The sequence below is a fragment of the Chrysemys picta genome, chromosome 7, assembly GCF_011386835.1.
Source record: "Chrysemys picta bellii isolate R12L10 chromosome 7, ASM1138683v2, whole genome shotgun sequence".
Taxonomy (NCBI): domain Eukaryota; kingdom Metazoa; phylum Chordata; order Testudines; family Emydidae; genus Chrysemys; species Chrysemys picta.
Window position 1 is genome coordinate 126,446,324 of NC_088797.1, and position 12,584 is coordinate 126,458,907.

Sequence of the window (12,584 nt, forward strand, 5' to 3'; positions counted from 1 at the left end):
CACCATGGTCTTACATAACATTGGACTGTTGGGTGCTCAGCACTATAATAGTTGGCTACACCCTCTAGTTTTCATCCACCCCGCCATCCCTATGCAGTTCCTTTTCAGGGACCCTTCTCACAAGCAGCTTCTTATCCAGGAAGTGCAAGCCCTCCTAGGTGTGGTGGCTGTAGAGGAGGACCTATTCGCTGCCAGACAGAACAGGAAATGCCATCAGTTCTGTTTGCTGCATGGGCTCTCTCTTCAATGCCTTCTGGCTCTGATGGGCAGACCGCCCACTGTATGCCTTCCCACCAATCCCCTTGGTTCACAGGATCTCCTAAAGATCAAGCAGAGCAAGGCGAGAGTTATATGATAGCTCCGGCGTGGCCATGCCAGCATTGTTTGGTACGCTTCTAGACCCCTCAGTGGCCACTCCACTCATGCTCCCATCCTGTCCAGACTTGGTTTCACAAGACCATGGGCATTGGCCTTTGGCTTCACCTGTACTTCATCTTCCTGCACCTGATGGCATGGTTGCTGCGTGGCTGAACCCTGAAGACCAGGCCTGTTCATAACAGGTTTGAGAAGTCTCACTAGGTAGCAGAAACCCTTCCACCAGGGCCACTTACTTGGCTAAATGGAAATGTTTCACTTGTTGGGCCTTCGAGCGGAATCTTTCTCTATCCCGGTCTTCTCTGCAGACTATCTGGGACTATCTGCTCCATCTAAAACATTAAGGTCTAACTCTCTCATCTATTAAGGATCACTTGGCAGCCATCTCGGCCTTCCACCCTCCAGTGAAGGGCCAAATCGTTATCCCTCGAGATGATACTCAGGTTTCTCAAGGGCCTGGAAAGACACTCTACTCTTAGATTTGTGACCCGATTCCCCTGTGGGATTTAAACCTGATCCTGTCGAAGCTCACTGGGCCTCCATTCAAGCCAGACGTTAGCATCTTGTTTCATGCTGCTTCTCTCTCAGAAGATTGCCTTCCTGGTGGCGATCGCCTCAGCCAGAGGGGTCTCTGAGATCAAAGCCCTGATGTCAGAACCCCATTATACAGTGTCTTCAAGGACTAGGTCCAGCTGTGCCCCCATCCGGCCTTCTTTCCAAAGGTGGTGTCACAATTCCACAACAACCAAGATACTTTTCTTCCAGTCTTCTTTCCAAAACCTCACAAGACCACCAAGGAGCGTCAGCTCCATACATTAGATGTTAGGCGGGCCCTAGCCTTCTATATTGAGAGGACTAAGCCCTTCCCAAACCTGTGCAACTCCGTAGCAGCAGCAGAAAGGATAAGAGAACTGCCTGTTTCCCGGCCTGTTACATGCAGATGAAGGTTCCGCCTCCAGCCATTGTGACCGTTCATTCCACGAGAGCTCAGGCTTTCATAAGCAGCATTCCTCACGCAAGTACCAATCCAGAACATCTGCGGAGCCGCACCGTGGTTGTTGGTCCATATCTTCACGTCCCACTACCCCGTCATCCAGCAGGTCTGTGATGATGCCAGTTTCGGAAGAGTGGTGTTGCAATCAGCAGATCCAAAACCCTGAGCCCACCTCTGAGGGTACTGCTTGTGAGTCATCTAGCACTGTTGTCTTTTGAGATGTGTTGCTCATGTCCATTCCATGACCTTCCATCCTACCCCTCTGTCGGAGTTATCGGCAAGAAGGAGCTGAGATGATGTGGAGCCAGCAGTGCCCCTTGTACTGGCACATACACACGCGGCTCCAGGGGGTGCTAGAGCCTGTCCTACGGATACCACTAAGGGAAAAATCTCCGACAACTGTGCACCCAGCGCGCGCATCTAGCATGGAATGGATGTGAGCAATACATCTCGAAGAACAGCCGTCACGACAGGGTTGAAACCTTGCTTTCTCCATAGTTCTGAGGCAGTGTCCTCAGCTGAGAGTTGTCCGCGTGAAAGCCGATTGATATCCTCCTAATCATTCCCTTTTGAGGAGGCTATTGTTCTCTTTTCACTTAAGAACGTTGATCTTAAAATAATAAAACAGCTCCTCAGAAAAGGCATCGGCTAATCAAGTCTGAATTATTTGATTTTTTTTGTTTGTTTTAAATAATTTCAGGGCACAGCATCCTGCAATAGCAAGCGAACATCAGCACTAACTGTGAATTTTCTGTGTTTTCCTGTTGGCTTAATTAAGACCTACAGTTATTTCTTACATTTTTCTTATTTCCAAACAAAAACAAACACAAAAATAAAATAAACCACTTTCACTAAAAGTTATAAAAGTATTAATTTGCTCTGGGCCCTTCTAGTCTCTCTGGTAAATTCATAATTAGGCAGGATTTTTTTTTTTTTTTAAAGTGTATTCTGGTCTCTCGGGTATATATAACTGTTCCACAACTAGTAAATCTATATTCATATATTAGGGTTTTTAAAGGCATATTATTTACACAATTCACCGGAATGGCTCCTGTGGCAGTTGGGAGGCGCTCTCGTGTAATTATGTATTTAGAATGCCTGGTATCCACGGTTGCTGTGTGTGTGTGTGTGTGTGTGTGTGTGTGTGTGTGTGTATAATATATATTTATATATTTCAAAATTCAATGAAGAAGAATTTACTGTTCATTAAGTGTTTTGCAGATATTTAAAAAGCACTATGTTGGTTTTCTTTTTCCATAAATGATCAGTTGCTTACCAAATGCAGTTCATTTTTAACAGGACTATTTTTGGATTGTGACAGAGCAAAATATGCACTGGAAACTCCTTGTTTTTCTTTCTTCGAATGTTCAGATTTTTTTCTTTGATCCAAACGTGCAGGGATGTGTGTGTGCTGTTGTATGGGTATGGGAAAGGTTGAGGGGATGAAAACTGTTCTTGGGCTTGGAATTTGTACATCCAGGTTGAGCCTAAGTGAATATCTATGGCTGTTATAAATCCATGGGAATAGCAGTTTGTAATGTAAACGCTAGCTGACTTGTAACTGATATGTTGCATACAATGAGCTAAGTTCCATAGTGACATGAAAGGTGCACATTGGGTGCAAGTGGCAAAGTGATGGAACTTGTACCGTTTTGACATTGATGTGGCAAAAAGGCACAGTTGAGCAGGAGTGAAGGGATATGGATATGTGTGTTCTCATGTTTTTATTGTGTATGATCCATATAACAATAAAACAATAATTGCCAATGGCAAAAAATGCTTCTCTCTGCTGGTAGATCACAAGCCACTTGACATGTTTAGTCTGTTACGTCGTCACCGGAATCTATCAACTGATGGCCTTGTGACTGTTAACCTCAATGGGTGTGCTCCGTATAACCTTAAGAGACACAAAGTGGGGAAGATAATATCTTATATTGGATCAACTTCCGTTGGTGAAAGAGACAAGCTTTTCCAGCTTGCACAGAGCTCTTCACATCCTGATCTTACACGGGTCAAGGCTCCTATGCCATGTTGCCTTCATCTTATTTTTAAAAAGAATACAAGCAATAATACTCCAAAAGGAATATTATACCGGAAGAGCTTGCTTCCCTGCTGGCCAAAAGGCCACAGTAGTCTGTTTACAAAGTGACATCTTTTCATAGAGTCAGAAACTGGGGGTATTTGGTCACATCTAGTCCAATCCCAGCCATTGCATGATTGTTCTCCTGCAGCCAAGTCTTCAGGGTCTTGTTTCCTTAGTTTTAAATGATGGAGCTTTCACCGCTTCCTTTTGGACACAAGGGCAGCATCTACTCTAGATAGAATTCCTTGTAAGATTTATTTTTTTCTGGTATTCTGCCTTAATTTCCCTCTGCTCAGTCTTATCTCATTCCCCTTACTTACTTTGCGCACTGGTCCAGTGGGAACAATTCCTTTCCTTAGTTAGCATTTACACTTTCCAGACCTTAGTGTAGGCTGTGATCATATTTTCTCTCCACACTTCCAGTGTGTGTTTTGGGAGGTAGGAGGTAAGACTGCACTTTCCCAAGAGAAGCAGAAGCCCTATTGCTTAATCATTTAAACTGAACTGCACAAAGCACTGGACACTACTGTGGGAGAACAATCCTGCATTGGCTGCAGACGAACTCAGTGTGGACAAGCAGCTCGTGTCCAAACCTAATATTATATTGACCAAAAATCAAGACTTGGAATAAGGAGATCCGAGTTCTATTTTTGGCTCTGCTACTGACTTGCTAAGTGACGTTGAACATGTCCTGTCAAATGTAAAGCATTGTAGCTATACTAGAGGGGCACACCTACTACAGCAAGAGATGCTGCACTGTGAACTTGAATTGTAGATTGTTGCACATTAATTGTGGTGTCTTTTAGGTTGCTTCAACCTTCTTCTTTACACAAAGGCCATAGTATTTCTTCCCATTGCCTCTCTTATTAGCTTTAATTCCCCAAAATTTACCTTTTCAAATATCTAATCTTTGAACTACTATATCCTACTTTTTCTTACTATAGTGAATTCAGATTTCAGTTTTCACACACTGTGTGTGCACTATATTTGTAAAACACATTGTGTTTCTGGAAATTATCTGCTTTTTTTCTCCAAGTAATGACCATTCAGTTTTGCAGGAGAGGATGCATTTCTGATCTCGAACAGAATTTAATAAAATAATAATTAGTAACCTCTGACATGACACACATGCTGAAAGGACCAAGAAGAGAACAAATTTGATAAAACAGGTAGGATAACTTTGTCAAGGTAAAGCATTGTTGCCGGGTTTAGAACCTGGCTAAGGGCTGGTCCCCACTTAGTCCGGACTTCGGACTAAGGTACGCAAATTCAGCTACGTTAATAACGTAGCTGAATTCGAAGTACCGTAGTCCGGACTTACCGCGGTCCAGACGCGGCCGGAAGTCTCCCCCCGTCGACGCCGCGTACTCCTCTCGGCGAGCTGGAGTACCGGCGCCAACTGTGAGCACCTCCGGGATCGATCCGGGATCGATTTATCACGTCTTAACCAGACGTGATAAACCGATCCCAGAACATCGATGGCGTGCCGCCGGACCAGCCGGTAAGTGAAGACTAGGCCTAAGAGACAACAAAGAGCAGGAATAAATCATCAGTTTTCAACATGGCAAAAGTTAACAATGAGATTTGTATTAGAACTGGTTTTGTTTTAATAGGTTAAATGATTTGGGAAGGTGGAGGGTGAATGGATAACAAAAATCTAGGTCAATCTTAGACTTAGGATCTTCAGAGGGACCTACCAAAAGTAGGTTAATTGACAACCCACTAGAAAATGAAATGCATCACCTTGTATTTATTCAGAGATAGAAGACCAGAAAGAAAGAAAGAAAGAAAGAAACCTAGTGCATCTCTCTCTGAGGAGAAATTGAAAAGATTGTGACTGTTTCATTTAGACAGAAGATGAATACGAAGGCACATGAGACGGGAGTATGTAAAATAATGAATGGCCTAGGGAAGGGAAATTGGGCGCGCTTATTTATCCTTTCATATAATACAAGGTCAAGGGGCTGTCCAATGAAATTGAAAGGCAGCCAATTTAAAACAAAAGGAAATAGTTTTCTACACAATTTCTAATTAGTCTGTCGTGATCTTTACCTCAAAATATAATTGAATCTAAGGTTTCGCAAGATTAAAATAAGAAAAGAATTAGACATTTATATTTAAAGGACATTCAGAATTATAGTAGATATGATATGTCGATATAAAAAAATCATGCTTCTGCATTTAAGCCAACCACTAAAGGTATGTCTGCTGCACTGTAAACCCAGATCTGTGGGATCTGTGCTTGTGGACTCGGTGTTTCCAAACCCACCCTTCGGTGTCCACACTGCATTGTAACCCTGGATTTACAGTTGCTTGACTCAGATCTCACAACTGTGCTAACTCATCCATACTGCACTCGCAAACCTTCTGACTCAGGTCTGTGGCGTGAGCTGCGTCCTCACTCCAAAATGACAGGGCTTAGACCGAAGTTTCAGCGGGGCTTGGGCTCTGACCTTGACCCACCCTCATAGGAGGAAGGGTCTTAGGACCTGGTCCTGAGTGCTTGCTGGTCTGAGTCATGCTGCTTTGTATCCGGACAGAAGTGGGGCTTGGGATCAAACCCGAATCAGAGCCTGGAGTGTGTAGTGTAGATATACCCTCAGTGAATTAGGAAGAAAATTCCCTACTGGGAAAGTTGGTTTGTAACTATCCATTTTGGGATGTCTTACACCTTCCTCTGAAGCAGTTAGTACTGACTGCTGTGAGAAAGAGGATCGTGGAGTAGATGGACCACTGGTCTGATCTGATACTGCATTTCCTACATTCTGTAGTAGTGGAGCTTAAAGCAGAGGACTGGGAATGAGGACTTAATTTCTATTTGTCTGTGTTGCCGATGGGCTTTGTGACCTTGTGCAAGTCTCTTCCCCCTCTTCAGTTTCCCCGTCTATGAAATAGATATAACTGTCACGTGTTGAGGCTTATTAATTTTTGTAAAGCACTCTTGGATCCAAAGGGTATGCAGAAATCCCAAATAAGATGTGCAGAGAAACTACTGTGGGTTAGGACCAATGCCTTGTGGCAATACCAAAGTTCCCATCTGGCTGCAGTCAAAATTCAGCACTTCTTGCGCCTTTTAAAAATAAATAAATATAGGTGTAGATTGACATGGGTTCAAGAGAGGGTTTTGTCAGTCAGCTTCAAATAGTAAATGCTGAGGCCAGCCCCTTGTTGGTGGAGCTGTCAATACAGAAGTGAGTATTTGACATCCGGCTTGGTCTGGCTGGGGATGGAGGATGTTGAGATTTTCAGAGATCAGGCTGTAAATGAAGTTGTTCTGTTGGGTCACTCATCTGATTTACACACAAGCCGTTTCTATTGAAACACCTGGGGCCTTTTGTTCGAGCTTGTGAATAAGCTTCTTTCAGTCCCCAATTGTAATTTAGAGTCTCCGCGTCTTTCAATGGGCAGAAAGCAAGTACAGGAATGACATTTCCCCCCAATGTGTGAACCTTTGCTCTTTTAAAGACAAATGTTGATTTAAAAAAAAAAAAAAAAAGGAACAGAACTCCAGTGGTAATGTAAATCTTGTTACATACATGAGAAAGATCTTAGCTGACTTGCTCAAAAGTAACGTAAGGAGTTGGTTATTTTTTGTTGTGTACTTCCTCTAACTGAGGTCTGGACCAGTATTAACTAACTAGTTTGCATATGTAAATAAGTACATCCTGATTAGCTGCAAGGAGTTCTGTGAAACTGATCTTTTAACTTCCCCTATAAAATGTCCGTTTCAAAGAAAAACCGTTCCATTTTAAATGTCTGGTGATAATGGAGATAAATTCATGTTTTTATGACATACCAGATATATACAATAGTATGTGTACTAACCTCTGCTTTTTGAGGCATCAAGACTTACCCGTACTTGGTCTCTCTGCTTCCTGTGGGTCAGACCTTGATACTGACATCAGTAAAAGTAAATGACTGCTTATTTTATTATGAAAAATAAGTGCTTGCAGCCTTCGTGGGGAAAAGAGGGGTGGACAGAATGATTGCCGCTAATTCCTTTATGACCATTCTGCTATGAGTGGCACTTGGACATCTCTGTAATGGGTATGTTTTAAATCTCTAGAAGATGTACTTATGACTCAGAAATGCCCATGGCTGGACTCTTTTTGCTCTGTAGCCATATGTTTCTTACAATTTTGTTTATATTCCACTTAGCAGAGCATCTTAAGGAGTCAGCAATATTAAATGTGTTTTGGAAGTTCAATGCTAATTTTTAGCTTTGATTAGTGGGGACACCATCTCATTGTAGCTAATCTCCTGGTTACTGTTAGTGAACAGTAGGCTCAATGAAAGCAGACACTGACCAATAAACGGCTTTGAATTGGTTTTAAATTAACAAATTATTAAAAATGTCAAATACCTAAAACGAAATAAATATATGCCTTTTGCTCCTGTTAGTTTTAAGGCTACAGTTGCCTGGACACGAGAAGAGCTTTATAGCTAATTAGAGTAGGTTTTGTTTTGTGCTTTTGCATTGGGATTTAGAATTCTTCTGTATGTGGGAGCACTCGAGTACTGTCTGGTAGGTTAAAACAGCAGACTGAGAAGTGTGACTTGGGTTTCTATTGCTTGCTGTGATACCTGATCCATAATTCCTGCTCTCTCTTGACTTAAGTTTGCCTGACAATAAAATAGGTGACACTTTCCTATCGTACAGGGGGGTTGTGAAGTTAATGTTTATAAAGTGTACAGATTCTTGAATTCTAGGTTCTTTATCAAGTGTAGAATTTATTTATAAAATTGAGGTGAAATTATATTAGGGTAACCAAAACTTCTAAAAAGCACCTTTTCCTAGGTTAAATTCTCCAGTGAATTTGAAAAATATGTATATTTTTGGAGCAGAAGCATCAATTGGAGCAAAATATCCCAAGTGACATGATGTAAACTGGGGATAGGGTTAATTCAAGTGTGGTTTTCTGTATGGTAACAAATTATGAATATAGGAGGCTGTCCTCTTTCTGCCCATTTCTGGATTGGTCACATGGCTCCCACATATTAAATTTAATGCAGGACTTTCCACTCCTCCCAGAGCAGTGAGAAATACTGGCTGAAAAGACAGCTGCCATTTCGCACCGTTACAGCTGTCCGTTCCACTCAAATTTTCTCTCATCCCCCTGCTTCTGAGAAAAAAGGCTTAATATGGTATGGGGGTATGGAGATGAATAATATAATGGTGTGAGATTTCATGTCACTAATCTGTCATATCCTACTGTGTTTGTAACTAGCTGCCCATTTAAAATGTATCGGCACTACACCTCCATGCCAGTGACAAAATAAACAGCAAGTTTATGGCTCAAAAGTTCTGTAACTGATAAGAACAAGGTTGCTGTCAAAATGCCAGTGATATTTTTAACCTTCAGTGCTAGTGATTTCAAAACTACGGATATCAGAATGGAATAATTTTAAATATTCATGGCTACTATTTTCCTTTTTTTTTTGATAGGCTGACCCTCCCCCCCCCCCTTTTTTTTTTTAATCCATTTGGAAAGGTGAAGAATCAGTTTGCTATGGTAACTGCAGTTTAGTTATAGAATAGCAGAGCAAGTAGAAACAGAAAACCTTTGCAGTCACTGAGTTATTATTGCCCATGGCGATAGGATCTTTCCCCCTCTTCCCACTCACTCTGGTGCAGGGGTGGGGTGGGAGTGTGTGGAACAAAATCTTTTCTCTTTCCCTGACACCATCCAGTGGAATTTGCCATTCATTTTTCTGCTTACCTTGCAGAATCTTTCACTCTGTGGTGTATTTGAGAGGTGGCTATGCATGGAGGGAGAGAACTGATTAATTGGAAAGAAATAACTTTGTTTAGCGCAGTACCACAAAAACAGAGGCAAAAAGCTGATTAAATAATTAATCTGTTGGACCATAACCTCTTTTTTTCACTTTTTGGTACTGTGTCATCTAAGAGTTTCTGAGGGGACAGATCAATCAGTAGTGTGTTTCTTGAAGCTGTTTCAGTCTTAAAGGCCAGCTGCAACTGTATTGATGCAATTCAGCTAAGCCGTCAAAGTTCCTGTAATCTGTGCCATCCTGTCTCATACAGTCCCATCTCATAGTTGTCCTTTCTCTGCAGTGCTCTATGCCCAGATCTCTGTGGCTGGGCTGCTCCAGCCTGGCGGACAGCATGTCCTCGCTGCGATGCCTGTATAACCCAGGGACTGGCGCACTCACAGCTTTCCAGGTACTTTCTCTCTCTCGCTCGCTCTCGTCTGCGTATGCATGTCTGTTTCTTGCTCTCTCTTGCTTGCTTACATCATTTATTCTGCTTCAAACTGTGTGCTTCCTCATGCCATTCAAAACTCCTACAGTCATTAAACTCATCTCATGTAGATTCTGCGTGTATCACTCTGGGGCATTTTCATTGCATTGTTTTTAATATCATTTTGCCTGAATTGGTCTGGTACCATCAACTTTTTGCCATTGGTTCTCAGGTGTATCAAAAGCATGCAACTGAACTTTAACAAGTGTCACTGGCACACAATATTCCTCATACAGTCTCTGATCTGGGCCTACGGACAGCCAATTGCCTTAATCTTGCTATCAATTTTTTTCTTAAAACTGTTAGAGGAATTTGCAATGGGCTGGTGCAGTGGCACTGATAACTGATGCCCTGCGTTTGTATTTATTTTGTTAGATTTAATAATGGCAGCCCAGGAGCTACAGTTACAGAAAATGAGAACACAGAAAAGTTAACCAGATGCTGCACAAAGCAAGTGGATTTTGCACTGTGCTCTGAAGTTTGGTAGATTTTTGACTCTGAGCTGTCAAGGGAAACCATTCCAAGGACGGGGAAGGGTCTGCTGCTAGGCATGAAGTATTCAAATCTTCAGTTCTGATAGCAAGCGTGTCCCACCCAATCTTAATTGTGTCAATATGGAGTATGGAGTGAGAGGCAACTCTTGAATAACCATGTCCCAGACCATTCAGGGCTTCAAGATCCTTGCCAACACCTTGAATTGCAGCTAGAGATAAACATGGAGGCAGTGCAGATCGAGCTACTCACAGGTGTTGCTTTCGTGCTGGGCACTCCTGGAAGCTGATAACTGATTCTGCACTAGTGGAGGCTTCTGGGCTAGTTCAGAGGTAGTGCCTTGCAAATCAGGCCTTGGAGGCTCAGTGGCATGAATGACTGCTTCAAGGGGCACACTAGAGAGGAAGAGCTGGAGTCTGTTGTCCAGGCAGCTGGTGGCCAGTGGGGCTTTCCCCCAGCAGCCACTGGGAATCGAAGAGCAATCACTGATCTAGTAGGCCCCTCAAGTTGTGAATCATTTGGACAAAAGTCAGTTACCTGCCTTCAAGAGATGGCATGCAAGAATCCTGCATTTTCCTTTGGATCTCGTTTCCTGCTCCAGGATTGGCGGGACTAGGGAGTGCTGTGGAGAGATGCTCTCAGTCCCTGGGGAGGCTTAAGTGCCTTACATCATTCTGCAGCAACCCTTCTAGCTGACCTAGCACTAGCACTGATGGACTCCAGAAGGTGTCCTGTCAGCCTCCTTGGCTGAAGCAAGCTCCCTGCAGAGCTTTCAGTGGGGGAGGGGAAGAGAGTGTTTATATCCTTCTAAGAGGACTCTGGAGACACGGGCAGTATTTAGATTCCTACTTCTAATCCTGATTTGCATAATTTGACTGAATCAGATGGGCCTCTTTTGGGGTTTCTGCTGAGGAATAACTATCCGACGTGTTTAAGCTCTGCTTTAAGGGCGAACCCTGAGAGTGTGTGTGGAGCAGTTTGCATACTGAAACCAGTACCCCTCTTTCTGCTTGATCTGTGTCCGATAGTACAATATATGCTTCTGTTTTTAGCAAAATCATACATTTATATAGCACCTTTTATCTCCAGATACCCCAAAGCACTTTACAAACTACTGGTATTCAAGTATCATTTCACCTCTAACAAAATGTATCCCCATCTGAAGCTGAACAAATCAACTGTGTCACAGGAACACAACTGCTCAGGACTGGAAGTGGTGATGAATACCATATCCAGTGAGAATTTGGGATTTAGCTACACTCAACTCCCGTGAGAAATTTCCGAGGCTATTTAATGACTGAGAGTGACGGGAAACTCTGCCTCACGTGCCATCCGAAACACCTCTTTAGCAGCACGATACCCTAGTCCCATACTGGGGCGTTGGTGCTGTATTTACTGAAGGGAGAAACTTTGAACATCCAGCACCAGTTTCTGCAGCATTTGCATTGTCTTTATCCCAATCAGTTTTTGAATAGGCTTTGACCTTTATTAGCTTGCAAGGTCTGATGAGATTTGTTCCTTAGGTTGCTGTCTATTTTGTTGCAGTAATCTGAGTGGGTGTGGGGTTGGGACATTCAGTGACCAGGATATCGAGAGATATTTCCACCTTTTTTGGTGCTATACAGAATTTTCAGTGTTGCATTTTAAGATCTGTTTTTGTAGCCCAGCAAATTTTCTCATATTAAGCTACTTTTTTTTTTTTTTAGCAAGCTTGAAGTAACTGGAGAAGAATATCAATTTTCTTTGCTTGTGGCAAAGAAGGTGCCATCTGGAATGCCACTTAGTCACTGCTGAATTTGTCTAGTTATTTACATGCTTTGCCATGAAATGCTCAGACAGAAATGGCAGAACAGGCACTTTCTGAATAGTTCAGCTAACAACCTGCTGACACCTCATGGGAAGCATTGGCAAATATTCGAGTTAGAGAATTCTCGTTATGTCAGATGACATCCAAGTTTCTCATCCTGTGTTTGTTTTACTATCAGAAACATTTGTTTGAAAACAGGCTCTTACAGTCCCTCAATTCAATTTGACAACTCTTTGTGACATCACACCAGGTAGCCACAATGTCAAAACTGGAGTTCTGATTTTTGCGTGGGGCATTAAGCAGCAGGAGCGATATATTTCTCTAGTGCCTCTTATCTCAGAAGTTCCAAATGTGCTCACAAACCATGATTGACCACATAAGTGAAAAGCAACCAGCGCTTGATGGAGACCAACAGCAAACGGGTACACGACATGCTGCGTAGCAGAGGATGACAAAAGGACTGATCTTTTGCTCTTAAGAGCAAAAGTGCCATCAGGCCTTTAATGGCCATGAAGAACATGCCATTCCAAACTGATGGCAAATTTTATCCCACTGTGACCCTCCTAAGCAA

At 42.6% G+C, this 12,584-nt stretch overlaps 1 protein-coding gene across 23 annotated transcripts in view; it reads left to right on the forward strand.

The window, feature by feature from the left end:
* BTRC (beta-transducin repeat containing E3 ubiquitin protein ligase) overlaps window positions 1–12,584 on the forward strand; it is a 161,789-nt gene that overhangs the window by 37,237 nt on the left and 111,968 nt on the right. For 13 of the 23 annotated variants that reach the window (XM_005289397.5, XM_065552661.1, XM_065552665.1 and 10 more), the window contains one exon: window positions 9,529–9,636. The exons of the other annotated variants lie outside the window; for them this stretch is intronic. In XM_005289397.5, the coding sequence (XP_005289454.1) occupies window positions 9,529–9,636 (108 nt within the window). The remainder of the gene's footprint in view (window positions 1–9,528; window positions 9,637–12,584) is intronic. 23 annotated transcript variants of the gene reach the window in all.